The following is a 20099-nucleotide window of genomic DNA, read 5'->3' as shown; positions in this document are numbered from 1 at the left end:
TCAACTCTGTGTTATATGCTATCATCATTCAACTCGTCTTTTTGCGGAGATACCCTCTTCGCTCGTCTTTTCGACATTTGATGACCTCTATTCCTCTCACCTCTGGAAATATCCCATCCCTTTCACCGTGTTGTATAATTAGGGATTATGCAGTGCCAACTTCACTGTATGTATTTTGCCTAGACAACCGCGGGACTGATAAGAGGTATTCGGTAACTCGGGAGTGCTTTCGGCGCGCAGAAAGTTCAGGTTGGAGCGGGAGTCGTTGCAGTAGACGGTGGGAGCGCCGGCACGAGTTCGTCGACTTTCTTCTGTATGTCTGCGGCGGCCTGCAAAACGTTCATTGAAGCAACGTGAGTGTAGAGCAGGGGATTGTTCGCACCTTCATGAGTGATTCTATTTGCGTTTTGACACTTTCCACGGTTGCGAGTTTAAGCTTGCTATGCTTCAGGAGCTCTTCCTTTTGGACTGTGAGTTCTTTTCTTTTTTGATCAAGTCTGTTGTTGATGATGAGATGCGAAGATCTATAATGGTAGATTGTGTATTGAACGTGCCTCTGCCTTTCGACAAGTTCGAAGCTCAGACGATTGAGCATAAGCTGATGAACATTCTGCAACACGTCATCTGAGCGCGCTTCGGGAGGTGCCAGAGTTTTGAACTCTGGAAGTGGATATAAGGGTACGTCCTGGTAAATGGAACTGCACGAACAATCAGCAGAGATTGCAGACAGAAAAAGAACAACAAACGCGAATTGCCGACACTTGTCGATCTCCCTTTCGAGATGACGCTTTTCATAGAGCAAATTCTGGAGGCCAAGATGTGTCTGGTCCATGTCATGGCGGGCCTCTGTGGTTGCTTGCTTGCATGCTCTTGTTGCAGCATTTGCATTTCTATTGAGGGCTTTTAGACGAGCTACTAGAGTATTGGCACGGATTTGAATAGACGTTGGGTCTACGATGGTCAGGTCAGAGGAGACCAGCTCTTGAAAGTGCTTTATGGCTTGGTCTTCTGTCATGGCGAAAGACTAAGTAGGGAGCACGTGGTTGATTCGTCAGGAGCGGTCCGAAAAGAGTCCGTGATGATCATGAGAGTGTAGTAAGCTGCGCGTTGAATCAGCTACTAGACGATTGCCATCATCCTACATAGCCTGTTCATCCTCACGCTGACGAACGCACGGCCCCTCACGGTAATGTAAATATATATCTATTCATTCCATCACTACTACAGCATTCTCACACTCACGTCAATAAGTTTAAGAACAACGACTCAAAGCCCCTGCATCTATCTTTCTTCAACGCATATCTTCCTTGGTCAATATCATGGCCTCAATGACACGCACAAGGTCTGGTACGATCCCATCAATGGAGACCAGCGGTCACCAATTCAGAGATAACACTCTCATCGTCGGTGAGTCCCCCCTGTCCCTGCCACCGCTCGCGCCCAACTCAAATCTCTCCACATCTAGTCTTTGGTGCCTCCGGTGATCTTGCAAAGAAAAAGGTGGGCGAGAATGGTCTTTTATCGTCGCCCTGTATGATCCTGAGCACCCGATAGACGTACCCAGCTTTGTTCGGTCTCTACCGCAACGGTTATCTCCCTAAAGATGTCCATATCGTCGGCTATGCACGCACAAAGATGGATCAGGAAGAGTATCACAAACGCACCACTAGTTACATCAAGAACCCTAACGACGATCCTGAAGTCGCTGCCCAAATCGAAGAATTCAAGAAATTATCCTCCTATATTTCTGGCAACTACGATGATAGTCCCTCTTTCCAAAATTTGGCAAGACACATGGAGGCTATTGAAAAGAGCTACCAAGGTCGCGGTGTCAACCGCCTCTTTTACCTTGCTCTCCCGCCGTCCGTGTTCGTTCCTGTTTCAAAATATGTCAAAGAGTGCTGCTACGCGACGAACGGAACGAATCGCATTATCGTCGAGAAACCTTTTGGCAAGGATCTTCAATCCTGCCGGGACCTCCTGTCGTCACTCAAGCAGTCATGGAAAGAGGATGAGACCTACCGTATTGACCACTACCTCGGCAAGGAGATGGTCAAGAATTTGTTGGTCCTCCGTTTCGCCAATGTCGCTATGGGCGCTGCGTGGGACAAGCATTCGATCAGCAACGTCCAGATCAGTTTCAAGGAGCCCTTTGGCACAGAGGGTCGTGGTGGTTATTTCGACGAATTTGGCATTATCCGTGACATCTTGCAAAACCGTGAGTCTCCTATGAGCTTGTGTGGGAAGGGGCTGCCACGCTGATGCATGTGCGCACTCAGATCTGTTGCAAGTCCTGAGTATCTTGACCATGGAACGACCTGTCTCATTCGCGTCGGAAGACATTCGGGACGAGAAGGTTATTCATGCGCACTAGCAGTATTTATCGTGTTCTCACGCTAGCTTCCGTTCTTCCCAGGTCAAAGTGCTTCGCGCTATCCCACCTATCAAGCGGGAGGACGTGCTTCTAGGCCAGTATGTCGGAGCCAATGGGAAGCCAGGTTATTTGGATGACGACACTGTGCCGAAAGACTCTGTCTGCCCAACGTTCGCTGCTACCACACTCTGGATTAACAACGAGCGGTGGGAAGGCGTTCCGTTTATCTTGAAGGCGGGGAAGGGTATGTTCCATCTCGGATTACTCATACAATAGCCCCTGACAAATCATGCACTTCAGCCTTGAATGAGGCAAAGGTTGAAATTCGCATGCAATTCAAGGATGTCACACAGGGAATTTTCAAGGATATTTCACGCAACGAACTCGTTATCCGCATTCAGCCATCGGAGGCCGTTTACCTGAAACTGAACACTAAGACGCCTGGATATGCGTTCCGCGCAATTCCGACTGAGATGGACCTTACATACAAGAGGCGATTCACGGATACAAAAATTCCGGAGGCATACGAGGCACTCATCCTGGATGCGATCAAGGGCGACCACTCAAACTTTGTCCGAGATGACGAACTGGATGTTGCATGGAAGGTAAGCATGCTACTGCAAGCCGCAGTCAAGGAGTGCGATTGATCGCCAATGTATCAGATTTTCACCCCCATTCTGCATTGGATAGATGGGAAAGAAGGGCCACGCCCTAAGCCCTCACCCTACCCCTATGGCTCTCGGGGACCTAAGGAGCTTGATAGCTTCATTGAGAAGCTGGGCTACAAGCGTGCAGCAGAGGAGTAGTAAGCATACACGTGGCTCGATTCGGAAGGTATATGTTGCTAACTGGGATTGCACTACAGCAGCTGGCCCACGACAAACGTGTCAAATTTATGAATTGGGTTGTGTAGTATTAGAATTGTTTTCTCTTGTTACACGAGGTTCGGGTGTGTGTATGAAAAGTGATATACTTTCATAAATTGACTTGCATGTGTCTGATGATTCTGGAAATCGGTAGCCATGATTGTATGTGCCAGAGTATTGTTACATATATGCAGTAGTTGTGGCGGTTCCGGTTGAGACAGGAGGTGTGTGCAAACGTCGTCATTGGAAGGGCCAAAATCGGCGATCTGTTGCAGTATGAACTGATTAAAGCAAGTAACGGTTAAATAGGGCGTGGAAAGTATAGTTGGGGGAACATCGCGAATCTCTTGATTGAATGCTTGAATCGAGTTTGGATCTGCGTTCTATTCGCTTGCATACTGCTTTCATACTAGCGAGGTAAGAAACTGCCTTTTGCCTTACCGCGGAGAGCAGCGGGAACCACTGAGCAAATCTATACCGATCCTCGAGCTCGTCTTTCATTCATCCTTCGCTGATGAACTCTGGCACTCGTAAGTATATATTCCGTTCTCTCATCTTGTGTGCTCATATAATTCTCGGATAGCCCTGCTTCATTGCTCTTCGCTAGTGCAGCCCCAGTAACACATCCTTGAGAAGTTATGGATCATCCTTCTCCAAATGTTATTCTGCCTCTTCTGCACTGTCCTCTTTGCTCGCCGTCTCGCCTTCTGACAGACCCAACCACTCTACGATGCGGTCATACCGTCTGTTCATCACATATAATCTCGGATTTATGCCCAATCCCTACTTGTTCGTCTACTCCAGCCAATTTCACACCAACTATTCCGCCCAGTTCTCGAGTCGCGTTCTTCCCAGCGACCACCGAGAACCATACAAGCTCTCCTGAACCAACTGAACGAAGAATTGACGTCAGAGTGAGAAAGTTGGTGGAACTAGTAATCAAGGCCGCAGAGGATGAGGGCGAGCAGCCTGACCACCTTGTGGAGACCTATTCTGACTCTGAGGACGATTCTGATGACGAACAGCATGAACCGGTTACTTTTCCATCGTCCTCGTCATCAACTGGCCGTCCCGTGACACCCGTCTCTGGCCCGTCGAGTTCCATCGATTCATCCTCTGCATCGACATCTTCTCGACCACGGAAGCGGCGTCGACGTCATATGTCCAATTCACGTTTGTCGGATTTTCATCCCTCTGACCCTGGTGCTATATCACTAGCCGAATTTGACAAGAACCTCACTACGGAGTTGACGTGCGAGATCTGTTTTATGCTGTTTTACCAGCCTGTCACAACGCCTTGTCAACATGTACGTATATATAACTTCTGTTCTGTATGAAGACCCTGACGACGGCACTGCCAGACTTTTTGCTCTAAATGCTTACAGAGGTCCCTCGATCATAGCATGTTATGTCCGCTATGTCGCGTGGAATTACCTGGCTTCGCTCACTTTCATGAACACTCGCATAACAAAGTTGTTCTTGCTCTCCGTCAGTAAATTCCGTGTAGCTGTTGCATCCATCTGATTCCTTGTTAATGTGCAGTGCTCAAAGCTTACCCTGAGTCCTATCACTCAAGAGGACAAGTAATTGCGGCAGAAGAGCGTGACGCGCGTTTAGACACGCCCATTTTCGTTTGCCAATTATCGTTTCCGGGAATGCCAACACTGCTGCATTTCTTCGAACCACGCTACCGGCTTATGCTGAGACGTTGTCTCGAGGCTCCGACACCAACCTTTGGCATGATAATGCCTCCACGTGCAGCGCCTGTTGCCGGTCTCGGCGTTGATGCGGGTGCAGATTTTGGTACCATGCTTGAGATCCGCAGTGTGCAGATGCTTTCAGACGGGCGGAGCATGGTGGAAACTCGGGGCACGCATCGGTTCAGGATACTCGAACGCGGATCTCTAGATGGGTATATGATCGGAAGGGTGGAGCGGATCGACGATTATGAAGACCTTTTTGATGACTGGGAGTCTGAGATCGAGGAGAACGCTGATTCCTCGTTATCCGCATCGTCGTCTGCTTCTAGTGCCTCGGGTCATGCATCATCATCCCCGCACCTTTTTTCGCGTATAATGTCGAACGTGTCACTACCTCCATCATCACCCACTAACCCTCCTCTAAGCACCGCCGCGCTCCTTCAAACGTGCCACACGTTTCTGGAGCAGCTCCGCGCAGGTACTGCGCCGTGGGTAGTTCAGCGTCTAAACCATACGTACGGTCCGCAGCCGCCTGACGAGAACCCTGATGCGTTCTCCTTCTGGATGGGTATGGTGCTCCCAATAGATGAGCATGAAAAGGCCAAATTGCTACCTATTAAAAGCGCGCGACTCCGTCTGCGAATGGTCGTGGGCTGGATCGAACAGTTGAATAGTAATTGGTGGGTGCTACATATTATTTTACCCCTATCCCACTCTTGACTGTGACTCGATGGTTAGGTGGTTTTCGAGTGGATGCATCGTCATATAGCCCTGTTCATTCACATCATATTCCCTTATTACAGCATGGAATTAGCCTGATCACAATGAAGGAGATGCAAGAAAAAAATGGAGTTTGTTTAACATGTATCACGTACTCTGTCCACGTACAGTATCATCCGCACCGATTTTATTTGATACCACCTGCTGGAATGTATCCTACCAATGCGCTCTATTTATCCCCATTTTCTCTTTGACTCTTCACTTGGTTACTTCTGCATCGGGTACTGGGATCTGGACTAGCTTGATTATTTCCTGTTGGACTCTACTTGAAGTACTATATATACTTGACGGTGCGCCAATAATCTTGACCCCAACGGCCTTATTTTTGGGAAGGTTGCAGTGGAAATAAGGCTTATCCTAACTTACCTTCGCAAACAAAGTAATCGTGCGCAGCGTGTAAGTGGTTACGAAGTGCCTCAAGCCCAAGCGCGGAGGTTATTTGTCACAACGGAGTCACCCTTATTAGCCAAAGCGTGACACTCTTCCGAACTGCTTATTCCACTGCACCCTCGGACGTCAGTGCTCAGCGTGGGCCATGGCGAACTCAACCCTAGGCCCACCACGGCTGCTCATGCCAACCGTGCGCCCGCACGCACCTCCGCGTATACCACAATCTCCCCCAAGCCCACCGACACGAAGGCAAGCATCGTCAAAATTAATCCGTTCGCGCTCCGGCTCGGCAACTGCCACCATGACAAGCGCGGCATTCAATACGGGGACAGGGGTGAGCGGGGATTCCATCGGGGAGCGCTGGATTGGGAGGAAATCTCGTCTTGAAGTTGCCGAGAATCGTGTCGAGCTTCAGGGTTACCAGATGTATGCGGTCGAGAAGTGGTTTGTGACTTGTCTTTGTGTGGAATTCGGCGTGTGTTGACTGAAGCTTAGGATAGTTGAGCGTGTACGCCCTGTTACGGTGCTCATTGTATATACGGGAGACCCTTCCCATAAGGTACGTTCTTGTGGTGTAAGCCTGGACTTCAGGGAGCACATGTTCATCCCACTTGTTGTGGCTCCAGATTACTGTCACCGTGCTTAAGCCTGCCGACCGTTTGACACACCAGGAGGGAGAGTTAGAACTCAAGCTTTCTGTACAACACCTTCGCAAAGATGGGGCCCGACCAAAACAGGTACCTTGGCACTTGGGCGGTATACTCGCTTAGTGCTAATGTATACGCCTTAGACGCCCCTGGGCATTCTGATGGTCACCTCATTGGCTAACTTTCGGTCTGATTATACAATTGTGCAAATTCCCGATGGCGATTTTCTAGCAGTACAAGAGCGTTTGTACTGCAACATCAATCTGCTGCGAATGGGATGCAGTGGCCGAAGTGCTGTTACGCTCGAAGAACCTAGGTAAGGTTTAGGCACTCGGTCTATGTGTTTGCTCATCATTTCATAGTGAGACGACAAAGGACCGGTTTAAATCATTGTACTTCATTCCTGACACGCCGTCTGCGACACATCCATTTCGCTCTAAGTCTCCGAATTCGCGTGCCCAGACTCGCACTTTCTCGCATTCTCCAAGTCCCCTTACCCTTCCCGACACATTGAACAGCTCTTCTTCACATGTCCAGTCATTGTACACTGGCGCCTCTCCGCAGCATAGCACGTCCAATATTAATGCACAGCAATCGCAGCGTCACCCGCACTTCGCAGCCGCTGTTCTAGAGCTGGTGAAACTGATACAAGCTGCATTGTCTGTGTGTGGAATGTTCCCACTGACTACCCTACCTATGTTGGATGGCCTACTTTGTGATGTCACCATAGATGGTTTGCACAAATGGATGGTGGAGGTAGGAGAGAGCTTTCCAGGTATTGAGGTCTGTGAGATTGCTCTTCATTGTTGAGACCCTAGCCAAATTAAGCATTTTCAGGCAACCGAACGTATTGCCGACCCGTCTGCGGTTGCCGCACTGCTTTCATTTGTGCTCTCGGCGCGGAATAAACTTGCATCCCTTGCACGAGCAGTGCCGAAGGATCCATTCCTACACCCACACGTGTTAATTGCTTGCATTAGTGCATGCGCACAGGCTCAGCTTTTGGGCATCAGCTCGCATCCCAATAATGGGACGCATTCGTCGCCAACACTTTCGCACACGGAGACACCTCTCCTGGTCACGGCATCAGGCACCTCCTCACCTGGACTGTCAGCGTCGCCAGCAGTCTCCATGTACTTTCCATCGCCTTCCGTTGGTGCAAGTTGCTCAGTTCCCCAACCAACGCTCTCAATTTACTTAAATCTTCACTTATACAATGCGCTGACCTCCACGCATGAGGCAAGGCTTAAGCATTCCGACTCACGACGTGTGCAACGCATCATTTTATCAACTCTTGACCCTACTTCTGAGCCAAACTCATCAGATGATGAGCGGCGCGGGTTGAGCGGACGTGTCAGGGGCTTTGTGGGGCGCGGTGGCGTGGCTGGTGCGGAGGGTATATTGGCACCCGTGGTGGACCTGGGCACGTTCGTCAGAGCTGTCATAGGGCGTGATAAACAGCATGAGAAAGTTGGGTCCAGGGCCGGGAAAAACAAATTGGCAAGAGAGTGTGTTAGGAAGGACGAGAAACCTGACGAAGTGGATGAAAAGGAACGAGTAGCCGGTAGCGTGCGTGCCCTTTGGACCGGTAGAGTGGAGGTAGCGGTTCGTTTGCGGGCGCGTGCTGTGGAACCCACGCAAACATTCCACAGAACCCAGGAGAAGGTACGAGAAAAAGATAAGGACAAGGAACGACTTACGTCAAGTGATGTGGACGATTCGGGGATCGTGAAAAGTGCGGGAGAAGACGATATTGATCTTACCTTCGGAGGTGCTTGGTCTGGAAAGGTTCAGAAGAAATTGGAGTTCTGGGCTGGGTGGGTAGCTTCTTAGATTTTTCCGCTCTGAGCTGACATCTTCATTATAGTATCAATCGGTCCAAGAGATCGATAGATCTATCATCTCCATTGAGATCTACAGGGCGCTCATCGTTGATAGCAGTGCCGTTGTCTGCACAATCGTCTTTATCGGGCCACGTGTATGCCGATACAAGCGTTTTGACCGTACCATCTGTGGTGTTATCCCCGTGAGTACCATCCCTTGTCTGGAAAGATTCGCATTCGATTTTAAGAGGTAGGAATAGCGGGGATGACGAAGACCTCCCGAGCAGCGGCCAGGTATCACCCATCTGTATGCACACAAGTGACTTATTTGGCTGGATTGTGATCTGATGCATCAATCCTAGCGATCTCAAAGACACACAACCCGTTCATACTTGACCCTTCCGATGCATCCATCATCGCACAAAGATCCACTTCCAACCTTAACAAGGATGATCCAGAGTACAATCGTCGTGTGAAGTCCTTCCTTGCTCGACATCCCAGACGGCCCAGAGACGAGAGTCGCGTGTCTAGCTGGTCGGGTGTAGGAAGTGCAGAAGAAAAGAGAAAGCCTGTCGATAAATCTACTGAAAGAGAGAGCGAGGCAGAGAGGAAGAGAAAAATGTTAAGGCCTGATATCCAGAGGTAGGCGGATGGAACCCACTAAAGATATTATATGTTGATACTCGTGACAGACGGCATAGTTTTCACGACCTGGATGCCTTCCGAGACCTTCGTATCCTTCCTTTCAAATGGATGCAAATCGATGTAGACCTTTGCGGCCACCTATTAGTCATGCATCGGCGAGAAGAGCATTTGAAATGCATGCTTGCTTGCCTCGAGGTGAGCGTTTGTGTTCATGAGTTCCTTGGATGCCCGCTCATTACGACATGGACCGGTCTAGCATGTATCTTCAAACCTAGCAGCGACTAACGCGGCTCTTCTAAAGGATGATAGAGATCATCGTGAATTTCTATCTAATCTGTCGAGCCAACTCGAAGTCCTACAACGCGTGGAAGACGCAAGGGTCGCGGCACACAGTAGTCGTCAACAAGTCGCAGCTCTCGACTACGAGGCGGGGCAGTTCAGACGGCAAGACCTCTGGGATGCAGCAATTGCGCCTCGAGCAAAAGTGCTCGAGCTTAGGGGTAAAGTTTTTGGATCGGACACTGTTAGCTCAAGAAAGCGACGGGCGAAGCAGTGGATGCTTGGCGGCCAGGAGCGAGAGGTGGATGTATGGGGACGGACGGAGAGCGAGGCGGAGGAGGAACGTCGTGCAGGTGCCGGGTTGGGAGATTTGCGGGTGCTTGGTGATGAGACGGATGATGAGATGAGCGAGGCGGGAGAGGAAGATGAACACAAGGACGCTTTGATGCAGCCAATGTGGTTGCTCAAGTTCCTTACCAAATGGACCGCAAGGTTGGGATTCTTGGCGGGTCAAAGTGGGGTGCAGGCGTCACCATCACAGTCTCATACGCAGTCCCGCGACAGCAGTGCCCCTGCCACGGATTCTCGGACTAACAGTGCTTCCGTCTCACCATCATTACCTTCATAATATTTTACTTCGGCGTTATTTGCTGCATGGACTACTGCTCGGTCAAGGATATATGAAATAATATTTTTATGTACACTAGCCCTTGTTACATATGATCTTAATGGAATATTTATGATTTCCTCACTACCTTGCCCTGTGAACGTTTCAAGGCACGTTTCCGATCACGCTCGATGATCTGATGCGGGAGTGGTGAGCGAGGAAGTAGAACCCGATATGCAAAGACAAACCTTTTTCTGTTCTGCAGCGCTCAGGCGTGAGACGCGTTCTAGCTCTGCTTTCCGCCTTGCGGCCTTCTTATCCTCGGCCACTTCCTGCTTCTTTTCCTTGACAGCCTCTTCCCGGATTTCCTTGTCTACGTCCTCCCGGACCTTTTTCATCTTAGAACGGGTTTCTGGCCGCAAATTCATCTTCGTTAAACCATCAATAAATGTAAACATAGCCGAGACTAAAGGAATGGTCTCGGCAGCCTTGTCTGCAGGGGGAACAGCCAGACACAAGATGACGTGTTTCTCGCGTTCGGCAGGTGTAAGAGGGACAGCAGGACGTTCACGCGGCTGATCCGTCACGGAAATGGATTTGAAGTATTTGAGATTAATGGGGTCGGAAAGGAGCTTGGTTAGTGATAACGTGGGAGTAGCCTTGAACAAGTTGTCAGTCACATCTGCCCACTCGGTCATCACGGAGAGCGAGGCTGGAAGTGAGGCATGATCGGCAGTACGGGTGAACGTCTATGGCGTGTAAGTTTAATATAAAATGACTGTAGGGTATGAGACTAACCAAATCCCAACGTTTATCCTTAATACTCGCGAATTCATCCTTTGCGAGGACTGCCCATACGTAATCTGGGATACTAGCAGCCATTTCCGCGTCGAGTTTGAAGTCCAGGATGAGTTCATCATATGGATTGTACCTGAGGTCGTATAATTCCCAGCCGAAATGATAGATGAGTTGCAGTGGATCTTGACGTGGGCGAAGTGAGAATACAGTGTGCAGGGATGCAATAGCACGTCGACCGGTGGAGAAATTGAAAAAGTCCGTGTACCCATCTGCAATGAGCCCTGAGGCAGATGTAGGCGAAGAGAATTGGTCCTGAAGGAGCGTGAGGTGAGCATCATACCTGAAAGTGCGTTAAAGATGCCCAGATTCAGATTGAAGACATAGACGTACCAGCAATTGGCTCTTTTGGAGTTGACATATTTGCCGTAGATGGCTATGGCTACATACGCCAACAATCCAACCAAAAGATACGCCTGGTTTTGAAAGACTGTGTCATGCGGTGAGCACGAGTATGTTAGGAAAGAACCGACTGCAAGCACATACGTCCTGGACGAAAGACTAAAAATTTCCATTTAACTTCCCAACCATCATAATCTGTTGGTTGTACAAATGGTGGGGGTGTCATAGCACTCAGAATTTTGACGAGGAGACTCGCCATGGCTTGCTACTTAGCTGTAGTCCTCGGAAACTTGGTGAACTTAAAGAACACATGGGAACCTTTCGGAAAGAAGTCCGTTCGGTAATTTCCGGAGCATTCGATATGACATCAAGACTTGGCTCTAGATCGCAGCAGACAAGGTAGAAGAGGCAAGAAAGTCGTGAGTGCCATCATCCCCTCCCTCTTTCCTTCAGACACTGACAATGGATCCATCAATGCTCGTCACAAGGTCATTACTCAATCAATTCCAGGTCGAAATGGAGGTAAGTTCAAGATAATAGTCCGTAATTCGGTGTTTCTAAACACGAGAGCAGCCAAGACAAAGCCAGCCAACCGATTATGGCCGTTTTGTAATTCATGTTGTAAAGCGCATGACACAACAGTCGAGCGCTATCGACCAAGCCATGTTACGTCGGGCGATCGGGCTCGCATCATCATACCTTGTGACAGATACAAGTACCAATGCCGAACATGGCATCCAGACGTGGTGTACTGGATTCCATCGCCTTGTCGATATTATGGTTGTGTTACATTCCAGAGGGGAGCTGGAACTTGAGACAGTCAACGAGGCGTCGAAAGCGTGTTCTGAATGTTGGAGTGTGGCCGGAACTTGGCGGGGAATGGAGGATTGTCGTCAGGGTGTGAAGGAGGTTGCTGCTAAGCTTAAAAAGTTGCTTGATGAGCCTCACAGAAGAACGTATAAAGGATCCAAAGTGTATACCCCAAGCAGTAGTTGACTTGGCTCATGGCATAATTAATGACAATATAGGAGAAATAGCCCCTGGAGTGGCAGTGCCGGCCTGATGTACGTAATGTGGCCGTATATCGACAACTGAGTCGACTGCAAGTACTGCGGGCTCCCAGCATTCCTTGTCATGACCACATCACCTCCTCAGGCCCATTCCTCGACTTCAAAGCATCGGCCACGTCGACCAACTCGCCAGATACCTCCTGTTCCAAACCCAACTGATGATGATCTGCGGGATCCTGTTCCTTCCGAGGAGCACTATTTGGCTCTGACACCTCTCCGTGCTCACTACTTGAAGAAATCGCTAATACAACTTCAATTCCACAAAGAATTAAATTGTATAACAAACGCACCCGATGACGGCGGCTCCACTCTTGCATACCTTGGGGCCCCATTTACACCACCCCCAGTGGGTGCTCAGCCCCTTGATTTACCCTTCTTGAAGTATATTTTCCGCCAATTTGTTTTAACATTCCCCTTCCTCGCAGCCGCAGATAAAGGTTTCTATTCAAATAAATTACAAGTATTTGTTGCCTCTGCTCTTGCGAAGAACATATCCCCCACCTCATTACTTGAAGATGAAAACGACCCCAAGGCTGCTCGCCTCAAATTACTTGACAAATTGGAGCGGAACTTTGCTCTACTTTTCAGCGCTGGCACAAAACTAGTAGAACAAGAGGAGGTCGTCCGGCTCAACCAACATGACCTCGATCGGCTCGAGCAACTGGCTAAGAAGCGGCAGGCACGATTAGCCAAACATCGCGACGTATTCGAAGTAAATATTATGTGTGTGAGGACTGTCACAGACAGGGGTCGGGTCCGCAGTCGGGTTCACGAGGTTTGCTGGCATATATCGATTGTCAATCATCGATGTCCTTATCGCTTTGTATAGGAATTCATCATCAGGACTCGGCTATCAGAAAACAGGGAGATTTGCGTGTCCCGAAGGTATGGTGACTTTAAAACACTTGCAGATGAGGTACGACTTTGTGCGCTTCAATCCTTGACACAGCCAATTCCATCTCCTGTATAGTTGCGCAAATTTCATCCTGAAGAGATGGTACCTTCCCCGCCCGTCAAAGATCGTACGATCGTTAATATTCCCCGCTCGACCTCTCCTCCAGATGTCTCCATCGTGTCACGGATGCAGCACACGACCCTCTCCGATTACGGTGCCACGTTCTCTGATGGTTCATCTGAGTCGCTCCCGCACTCTCCAGCTTCACAGCAGTTTGGAGGCGGGAGATCTCCACCACGGCTGTCCCGGGAAAAAAACAGGCTGACTCTTAGAGCTTATCTGCACTCTCTCATGAACAATGGGGCAATCGGGAGCTCTCCCGTGCTCAAATCTTTCTTACTCAGCGGACCTACTAGTTTAAGTCCTGAAGAGGTAGAAGATGCTCGGAGAAGAGAAGATGCAGATAGAATTCGTGAAAATGGGAGGAAACAGTTTGCGCACGAAATTGCTGGCCGTGTTGATAGATTAAGAGATGCAGTGAAGAGCGTCAAGGGCGATATCATGGGAAAAGGTCTGTCAAGACTCAACTCCAAGAGTTATTCATCACAAATCTCACATATTCATAGATGGACTCAGTCATATTTTCGCCATAATTAAGGTGACTCCCGACATAAATCAATTACCTCCTAATTATCGGGCTGTGGCAGAATGGGGCAGAATAACGTGCGTATACGTTCCTTTCCGTGACCAGATAATTGATCGTTTTGGTAGGCTAGCCTCGACGATTTTCCAAATGTTTGTCGCGTCTGACACTGCGTCGGAAACATTCGCAAGCATGAAGCGTTTACATGGATTAATGCCTTACTTTCTGCTGAAGACAGCACTCAAGATAAGCAGTCCAGTTGCAATGATACGCAGTAAGGTGCATATACCTCCTCAGGATTCGTGTATTGATGAAGGCTAGGCGTGGTGGACATCTTTCTGGCGACTCCCTTCGGTGGAAGAAGTCTCCTTCAACGGTAATCCAAAATTTAACTGGTTAATCAGCCTTTAACACTTTTCCAGAATGTTCTCTAGTTCCCTTACGGAAGAGGTTACAATCATTGAAGAAGATATTGAAGCTGTAAAAGCCAAAGTTGATGACCCTGTCGTGTGTGAGAAGCTCCGCCTCTTTGTCAACGCCCCACGCGAGGTCCAGGACACGTACCGAACGAATGCATTGCAGGGGAAAATTCCCGTACTTGCTGTCGTTCTGCGTTCTGGAGAAGAACCCAGGTTGAATCGTGACCAATTGCGCCGAGTGCACCGGGCGCATCTTGCACATGCGGCATATCTAAGGGAGCGGGAAAAACTCGCGGACTCTGACTCTGACGATGGGCCAATCGACGAGGAGGCATGGCTGTTTGAGGATATGAAAGTGCTCGTGCAGCTTTACTCCCGACTGAGAGACCTGGAACAGTTGATTGCACTGATATTCGAGGTCAGCTCGCTTGACAAATTGTCAGTATCTCCGCTGACGCACTTCCAGGGTGTTACCGCCGAGTTACTCAAGGATATCATCTCCATTTTCTATGCACCATTAGCCCAAGTATACCGGGCTGCCAATATTGGAAATTCTATATCAGATCTGCAGAATTTCGTCACCGATTTAATTAGGGTTGTCGAGGCTACGGAAGACAGTAAGTTCTTCGCACCGATTCTTACCGAAGAAAGTCTGACTATCGAGTGATTAGTGAGCGAGGAGGATCCCCAGGCCACTGTACAAACTTTTATTGATCTCGTCGGCCGGCACGAGCAAGCATTTTACTCCTTCGTGCATAAGGTACATGCAAACGGGAAGGGGTTGTTTGAAAGCCTGATGCGGTGGATCGAGGTATTCCTTACTGTCGTCCGGGAAGGTCTAGGATCACCGGTTTCGCTCGAATGGCTACTGCCTCATGGCGGGCAAGAGCGCATGAACATGATGAACGAGATAGACGAGGTAGCTCGGTACCATTACAAGCTGAAGATCGCACACGAAGAAAGAGTGCGCAGGCGCTTCACGCGGGCTCAAGGACATGATGATGCGGATGCTGAAGACGAAGCCACGCAGGCACTGGTGAACGGTGTAGTAGGGGAAATTAATTTCGGGGAACTGGTGCAAAGTGATGCTCTTGATCTTGCCGCGGAGGAATCGGATGACGAAAGCGATGAGTCTTCCAGTGAGTACGAAACGGACAGTTCGGGGAGCTACGAAGATGCCGAGAGCGAGGAGAGCGAGGAGGAAAGGTCAACTCCAACTCGGTCCCGAGTTCAAACAGCTAGGCCATCTCCGCATATATCGTCCCCACAACGCCCGCTGATACCTCCACCTATACAACAACCTCCCCCTTCTATCCGCCAGCGATCCATCTCATTACGGAGTACGAAATCTGCCAATTTCTCCCATCAAATGAATTGGAAAGATGCCCCTCCGGTCCCACCATTACCGCCATCACTTCATCGCGCGGACAAACCGTTACCCCCACCTCCCCCCACCACAACTGCACGTGCCGCGGAAAACCGTGAGCGCGCACCAGATCACCCATCACATAAATCGAAGGGATCCACTAACATGCTCAAGCCTCCTGATCTGGTCTACATTCCACTGCTGTTGCCGTTATTTGTGGAAGTGGTCAGCTTCTGTTAAACTTGACTTCATACTTGTTACTCACTGCTTCCTTGTAGATGCGACCGAACCTACGTAGAAAGGATACATGATAAGGTCGATTCGGATTCGCAAGCTGTTGTACAGCGATCGATATTCTACTATGGTTTTGACAGATCTTATCACCTCTACAAGACTCATGTGAAATCTGGTATTCATTAGCCAAATTGCTCAGTTTGTGGAGATGTTTGTGCTGACCACATCTCGCCCTTACTACTACATAGCTGGTAGCTAACTTTGAAGGAATTGGACACGTGCTTTCCTGGGATGTTGATCACGCTAAGCATCTGTAAGGACGGAACGGCTGAAGCAATTCGCGTGATTCCCATGTGCGTACTCCACCTGTGCACCACTGTCAGTGTGCGCTTGGCAGTCTCTTGTTCCCGCGCGTCGTGGGCTTATCTCCGTGTCTGTCAGTACTTCACCTGTTCCAATGCGTGTCTCCACCCTTTGATTTTTCTCCTAAGTATACTCCTCTTCTTTACCTCCATGGCTTCTGCTTGCTCTTAATTTCACGTATCCAAAAACGCTACTCATGCTTTGGAGTCACGTAGTGTACAGGCATCTCTTATTGTAATTCACGGTAGACGTCCGAGGGTGAATGGATCGCTTGTGTAAATTTGAGCACTAAGTCACTACATGTTCAGAATCACCTTGAACAAGGAATGAAAATTTCAGATTAAGGGGCACGAAATATCGCCATACCTTCACAAGTCACCGAATTCCTGATCGAATTCTTTCTGCGAGACAGCCCCCTTTCGCAGTTTTTTGGCTAATCGTTCTTCTCGTGCCAGTTCGTCCCAATCGTCCTCTCCGCCGCTCTCTTCTAGCTTGGCTCTGCCTGTTTGGAGGGCACCTTTTGCGTCGCCACTGACAACATTTTGGCTTTTAAGCCATTGCCTTTTCCTCGCCTTTTGGGTCCGACGCTTGTCTTTATCTTCCTTATCATCAGCTTTCTGACTCCATGCAGCATTACGCTTGCGCTTGGCAGCTCGAGTCTCGGAGTCGTGCTTTACTACAGCTTTCTTCGAATCTTCTTCAATTCGCTTGGCTTCCTGTGCCTTATCTGCATAACAGTATGAATCCCACTTCATTCATCAGCACAATCAGCATGTGCGATATCCAAGAACCATTGAACGTACGTCGAGTTCTGCGCCTTCCCATCGTGATTTATCACGATCTTTCAGTTCGGGCATTCGTGGCAGACGCAGCAGACCGAAGCTTTTGGCAACACCTATCAAGTCTAGGTCTTTGATTCGGAAGATGTAGGAGGCCTCGTGCTTCGAGTATGCACGAACGAAGGAGACAAACGCCTTCACAGCCTGTTAAACTGTAAGAATAGCCACACATCAGGTTTAGAAAGGCAGCTACCTTGTCATGCAGCGCGCGATCTGTCATGACGGTTTGTCTGATTTGGGATATGAAGGTATTGACGACATCATCCTCTGTCGAGGGGTAATCTGTTTCCGGCGCCTTGCTTCCATCTGCTAGTATGTAAGGATGCTGCTTGATTGGAATTTTTCGAACAGATAAGAAATCTATTGACTACGGCCGTCAGATCGAAGTCGCAATATGAGTGCGTATGAAAACAGACCAATATACTCAATTTCTCTTCCTACTAAAAGTGCGTATGCCTTCCCATTCCTCCCGGCTCTAGCTGTCCGACCGCACCGATGGGAAAAGGCTTTTGAGTCAGATGGAGGGTCGAATTGAACGACAACATCAACATGAGGAATGTCAAGTCCTCGGGCAGCAACGTCCGTAGCAAGAAGCACTGAAGGGGAAGAGGACGACGACAGAGTCGAAGAAAAGGCCGAGAGAGCACGAGTGCGGGCTGCGGGAGGGAGGTGTCCGTGGAGGGAATGGAGTTGGACATTTGATGGTAACAGTGTTGATAAAATCTAAATCTCATTTGGAATTCAGGAGCAAAACATCGATGTAAGAACGCTCACGCGATAAAAATAATCGACGCATGCGCAAGTCGCGAAGTACACAATGAAGTGTGGTGCGTGGTGAGATGACGACTCCTGCTTGATTATACGTGTCAGTTGAACCAACTTTTCGGATGGGAGACAGTTAATGTAGAAGTTTTGAAGTCTGAGATAGGAATAAGTAAGAAATGTTACGTAGCACGTACGCCTTACCCTGCAGGTATCCGCCTTTCCTCGATGACTTGAGTTTCTTGCAAGGTTCCCGACTTCGTTCCATTTGTTCTCTTTGATTGAACTTTGACAACGATGCGAGCAGGATTTCGTAAGCCAACGCGAACCAATTCAGAAAGAGCATCAGCGTCTGTCATCGTCGCACTGAAAAGACCAGTTCTCCTCTGTTTCGGAATATGAGTAATAATGCGAGTCAGAGCAGCTTGAAAGCCTAGGTCCAGCAAACTTTGAATGTCTTCAATAAACAAGCTCCTGCAAACTGGAGAGGCTCACCGGTCTGCCTCATCCAACACCAACACTTCCAGCTCCTTGACGCTAACAACAGTTTTCCCCTTTCCTATAAGAAATTCTTCCATGCGTCCAGGTGTCCCGATGATGATATCAGCACCAGTGGAGAGAAACCGCTGTATATCTTGAGCTGGGGAAGATTTATCTGACGAAATAAGTAGAAGAGGTAGAGGAAATCCTGCTCCTAAGCATTCAGTGTCTGCTGGGGATGGCGGTGATCCTTCTCCATTTTCAGACTCCTTCGATGTGCTATTATCTGGTTGGGCGTTCAGGAAGAGAGAAAATACGGAATGAATCTGAGTTGCAAGCTCTCTTTCGAAGGAGGACTAGGATTAGACGTTGAGTAACTTAAGAGTTCCTCACAAACTCACCTCGTAGGACTGATGACCAGTGCACCAACCTCGTTTCTTCTGAGTCTAGCATCCCTTCTGATAAGACGCTCGAGGATAGGGATGACAAACGCTAGTGTCTTGCCAGAACCTGTTACAGCCTCGACTACCACGTCTTTATGTTGCATGAACAGCGGTATTGTGGAAGCTTGAACGGGCGTCATTTGGGTATGCCCCAGCGACTGTATAACATCCAGACTAGAAAACTTTGGTTTCACTACATGAATACTTGGAGTTTAAATGACGGTGGACTCACACCCATGGTGTTAATGGTGTTGGAAGCGACGACCACAAGCCAGCAAATGCAGCAGATTGTGACATGCTTGGGCAAGACGTTTGGAAGTGCACTAGTGATCTTTGACCCAATGGCTGTAAATCTGCCTAGCTCATTCAATAATGACTAATGTGACATTCGCTGATAAGTTGTGATATCGCCAAGTTGCCAAACATTGAAATAACTTTGATGGCGACATCAACCTTGTAAGTCACAAGACTCTGAATCCAAAATTGTTGATTCTACAATATTATCACGAAAGCTACAGGTGAGTAGCTAAGCTACCTTACACAAGAACCATTGCAGTATCTGAAAAACCTGCGTTGGATTTGCGTGATCCATCATGGCAAAGCGAATAATTAACAATCCCGAGCGCATGTTGATGACTCTCGGGCGCGGGAACCTCAGCTGGACTCCATGTGGTGATCTCAAGCTCGCTTGTTACGATGCGCTTGAGTCGTACTCATTTCCCAACACCGGTTTCGAATGTGTCGGAAACATAGGGCAAATCGAATCGTCGAGCTCGGTACGGCTGCTCTTGTCGATGTAGCAGGTATCCGACCACACGAATTCCACATCGTATTCCTTAGCCTTCTCACAAAAGTTCCTCGTATCCCAGAGTTGCTGCCGCGTCATTCTTCATCTTTTCATGAATTGGCTCTCCCTCATCCAGCCATTTGTGAGACAGAATGGCATACCTGACGGTTTGGGAGGGATCATAGATTTGCCAGGGATACTGTACCACCCTATCTGGAGGAACAAAGCCCTGCAAATGTTTCTTCACGTCATTACGCCCAACGAACTTCATGTCCGATAGACGTATGAAACGGATCGGGGTGTCATTCATGACATCGGTCAAATCTTTCGACATTCGGTGGCGGTGACTAACTTATGACAGGACACTACTACACCATGAATGGTGCGACAAGATGATGCAGAACACTAAAATCTCACCTGCGTGCACGTCAAGAGACGTTCCGAGACGTTCTGCAGACGCGTCGTTTGCACAAGTTCCTTGGGCTCAAAC

The 20099-nt window shown here is 48.9% G+C and overlaps 8 protein-coding genes across 8 annotated transcripts; 5 read left to right on the top strand and 3 right to left on the bottom strand.

Moving 5' to 3' along the window:
* Positions 1-245: 245 nt before the first annotated feature.
* On the bottom strand, positions 246-1015 carry BJ212DRAFT_1445614 (Fms-interacting protein-domain-containing protein; the record flags this gene model as incomplete). The annotated part of the gene is made up of 4 exons (XM_041338138.1): positions 246-329; positions 383-497; positions 555-698; positions 747-1015. The coding sequence occupies 4 exons, from the start codon at positions 1013-1015 to the stop codon at positions 246-248; spliced, it is 612 nt and encodes a 203-aa protein (XP_041195439.1).
* A 304-nt stretch (positions 1016-1319) lies between these two features.
* Positions 1320-3273, top strand: BJ212DRAFT_1266554 (glucose-6-phosphate dehydrogenase; the record flags this gene model as incomplete). The annotated part of the gene is given in 8 exon segments (XM_041330580.1): positions 1320-1407; positions 1466-1500; positions 1555-2218; positions 2280-2356; positions 2375-2618; positions 2675-2979; positions 3037-3179; positions 3240-3273. The coding sequence occupies 8 exon segments, from the start codon at positions 1320-1322 to the stop codon at positions 3271-3273; spliced, it is 1590 nt and encodes a 529-aa protein (XP_041195438.1).
* Positions 3274-3747: 474 nt separating this feature from the next.
* Positions 3748-6116, top strand: BJ212DRAFT_1338361 (PUA-like domain-containing protein). The gene is made up of 4 exons (XM_041335014.1): positions 3748-4547; positions 4602-4728; positions 4783-5620; positions 5679-6116. The coding sequence occupies exons 1-4, from the start codon at positions 3879-3881 to the stop codon at positions 5707-5709; spliced, it is 1665 nt and encodes a 554-aa protein (XP_041195437.1). The 5' UTR covers positions 3748-3878; the 3' UTR covers positions 5710-6116.
* Positions 6096-10201, top strand: BJ212DRAFT_1338358 (uncharacterized protein). The gene is made up of 11 exons (XM_041335013.1): positions 6096-6554; positions 6606-6669; positions 6737-6847; positions 6901-7073; positions 7120-7540; positions 7595-8574; positions 8625-8783; positions 8835-8887; positions 8943-9222; positions 9273-9420; positions 9482-10201. The coding sequence occupies exons 1-11, from the start codon at positions 6256-6258 to the stop codon at positions 10130-10132; spliced, it is 3339 nt and encodes a 1112-aa protein (XP_041195436.1). The 5' UTR covers positions 6096-6255; the 3' UTR covers positions 10133-10201.
* On the bottom strand, positions 10202-11695 carry BJ212DRAFT_1338352 (DUF1682-domain-containing protein). The gene is made up of 5 exons (XM_041335012.1): positions 11453-11695; positions 11300-11396; positions 10910-11249; positions 10360-10860; positions 10202-10307 (listed from the first exon to the last, which is right to left on the bottom strand). Exons 1-5 carry the CDS (start codon positions 11565-11567, stop codon positions 10242-10244), a joined length of 1119 nt encoding a protein of 372 aa, XP_041195435.1. The 5' UTR covers positions 11568-11695; the 3' UTR covers positions 10202-10241.
* Positions 11696-11770: 75 nt separating this feature from the next.
* Positions 11771-12304, top strand: BJ212DRAFT_1478310 (uncharacterized protein; the record flags this gene model as incomplete). Its single annotated transcript, XM_041339690.1, has 2 exons — positions 11771-11830; positions 11882-12304. 2 exons carry the CDS (start codon positions 11771-11773, stop codon positions 12302-12304), a joined length of 483 nt encoding a protein of 160 aa, XP_041195434.1.
* A 47-nt stretch (positions 12305-12351) lies between these two features.
* Positions 12352-16227, top strand: BJ212DRAFT_1338348 (uncharacterized protein). Its single transcript, XM_041335011.1, has 10 exons — positions 12352-13153; positions 13208-13294; positions 13349-13844; positions 13900-13996; positions 14045-14190; positions 14238-14292; positions 14339-14753; positions 14802-14952; positions 15007-15926; positions 15980-16227. The coding sequence occupies exons 1-10, from the start codon at positions 12443-12445 to the stop codon at positions 16010-16012; spliced, it is 3111 nt and encodes a 1036-aa protein (XP_041195433.1). The 5' UTR covers positions 12352-12442; the 3' UTR covers positions 16013-16227.
* Positions 16228-16448: 221 nt separating this feature from the next.
* Positions 16449-19237, bottom strand: BJ212DRAFT_1338343 (DEAD-domain-containing protein). The gene is made up of 10 exons (XM_041335010.1): positions 19055-19237; positions 18781-18996; positions 18395-18721; positions 18104-18346; positions 17912-18056; positions 17554-17860; positions 17331-17497; positions 17102-17281; positions 16665-17047; positions 16449-16612 (listed from the first exon to the last, which is right to left on the bottom strand). The coding sequence occupies exons 1-9, from the start codon at positions 19117-19119 to the stop codon at positions 16667-16669; spliced, it is 2031 nt and encodes a 676-aa protein (XP_041195432.1). The 5' UTR covers positions 19120-19237; the 3' UTR covers positions 16449-16612; positions 16665-16666.
* Between the last annotated feature and the right edge of the window lie 862 nt (positions 19238-20099).

This window comes from Suillus subaureus, assembly GCF_016647635.1.
Source record: "Suillus subaureus strain MN1 chromosome Unknown BJ212scaffold_8, whole genome shotgun sequence".
In the NCBI taxonomy this organism is placed as follows: domain Eukaryota; kingdom Fungi; phylum Basidiomycota; class Agaricomycetes; order Boletales; family Suillaceae; genus Suillus; species Suillus subaureus.
Note: the sequence above shows the minus strand (reverse complement) of the source record. Positions and strands in the feature narration are given on the sequence as shown.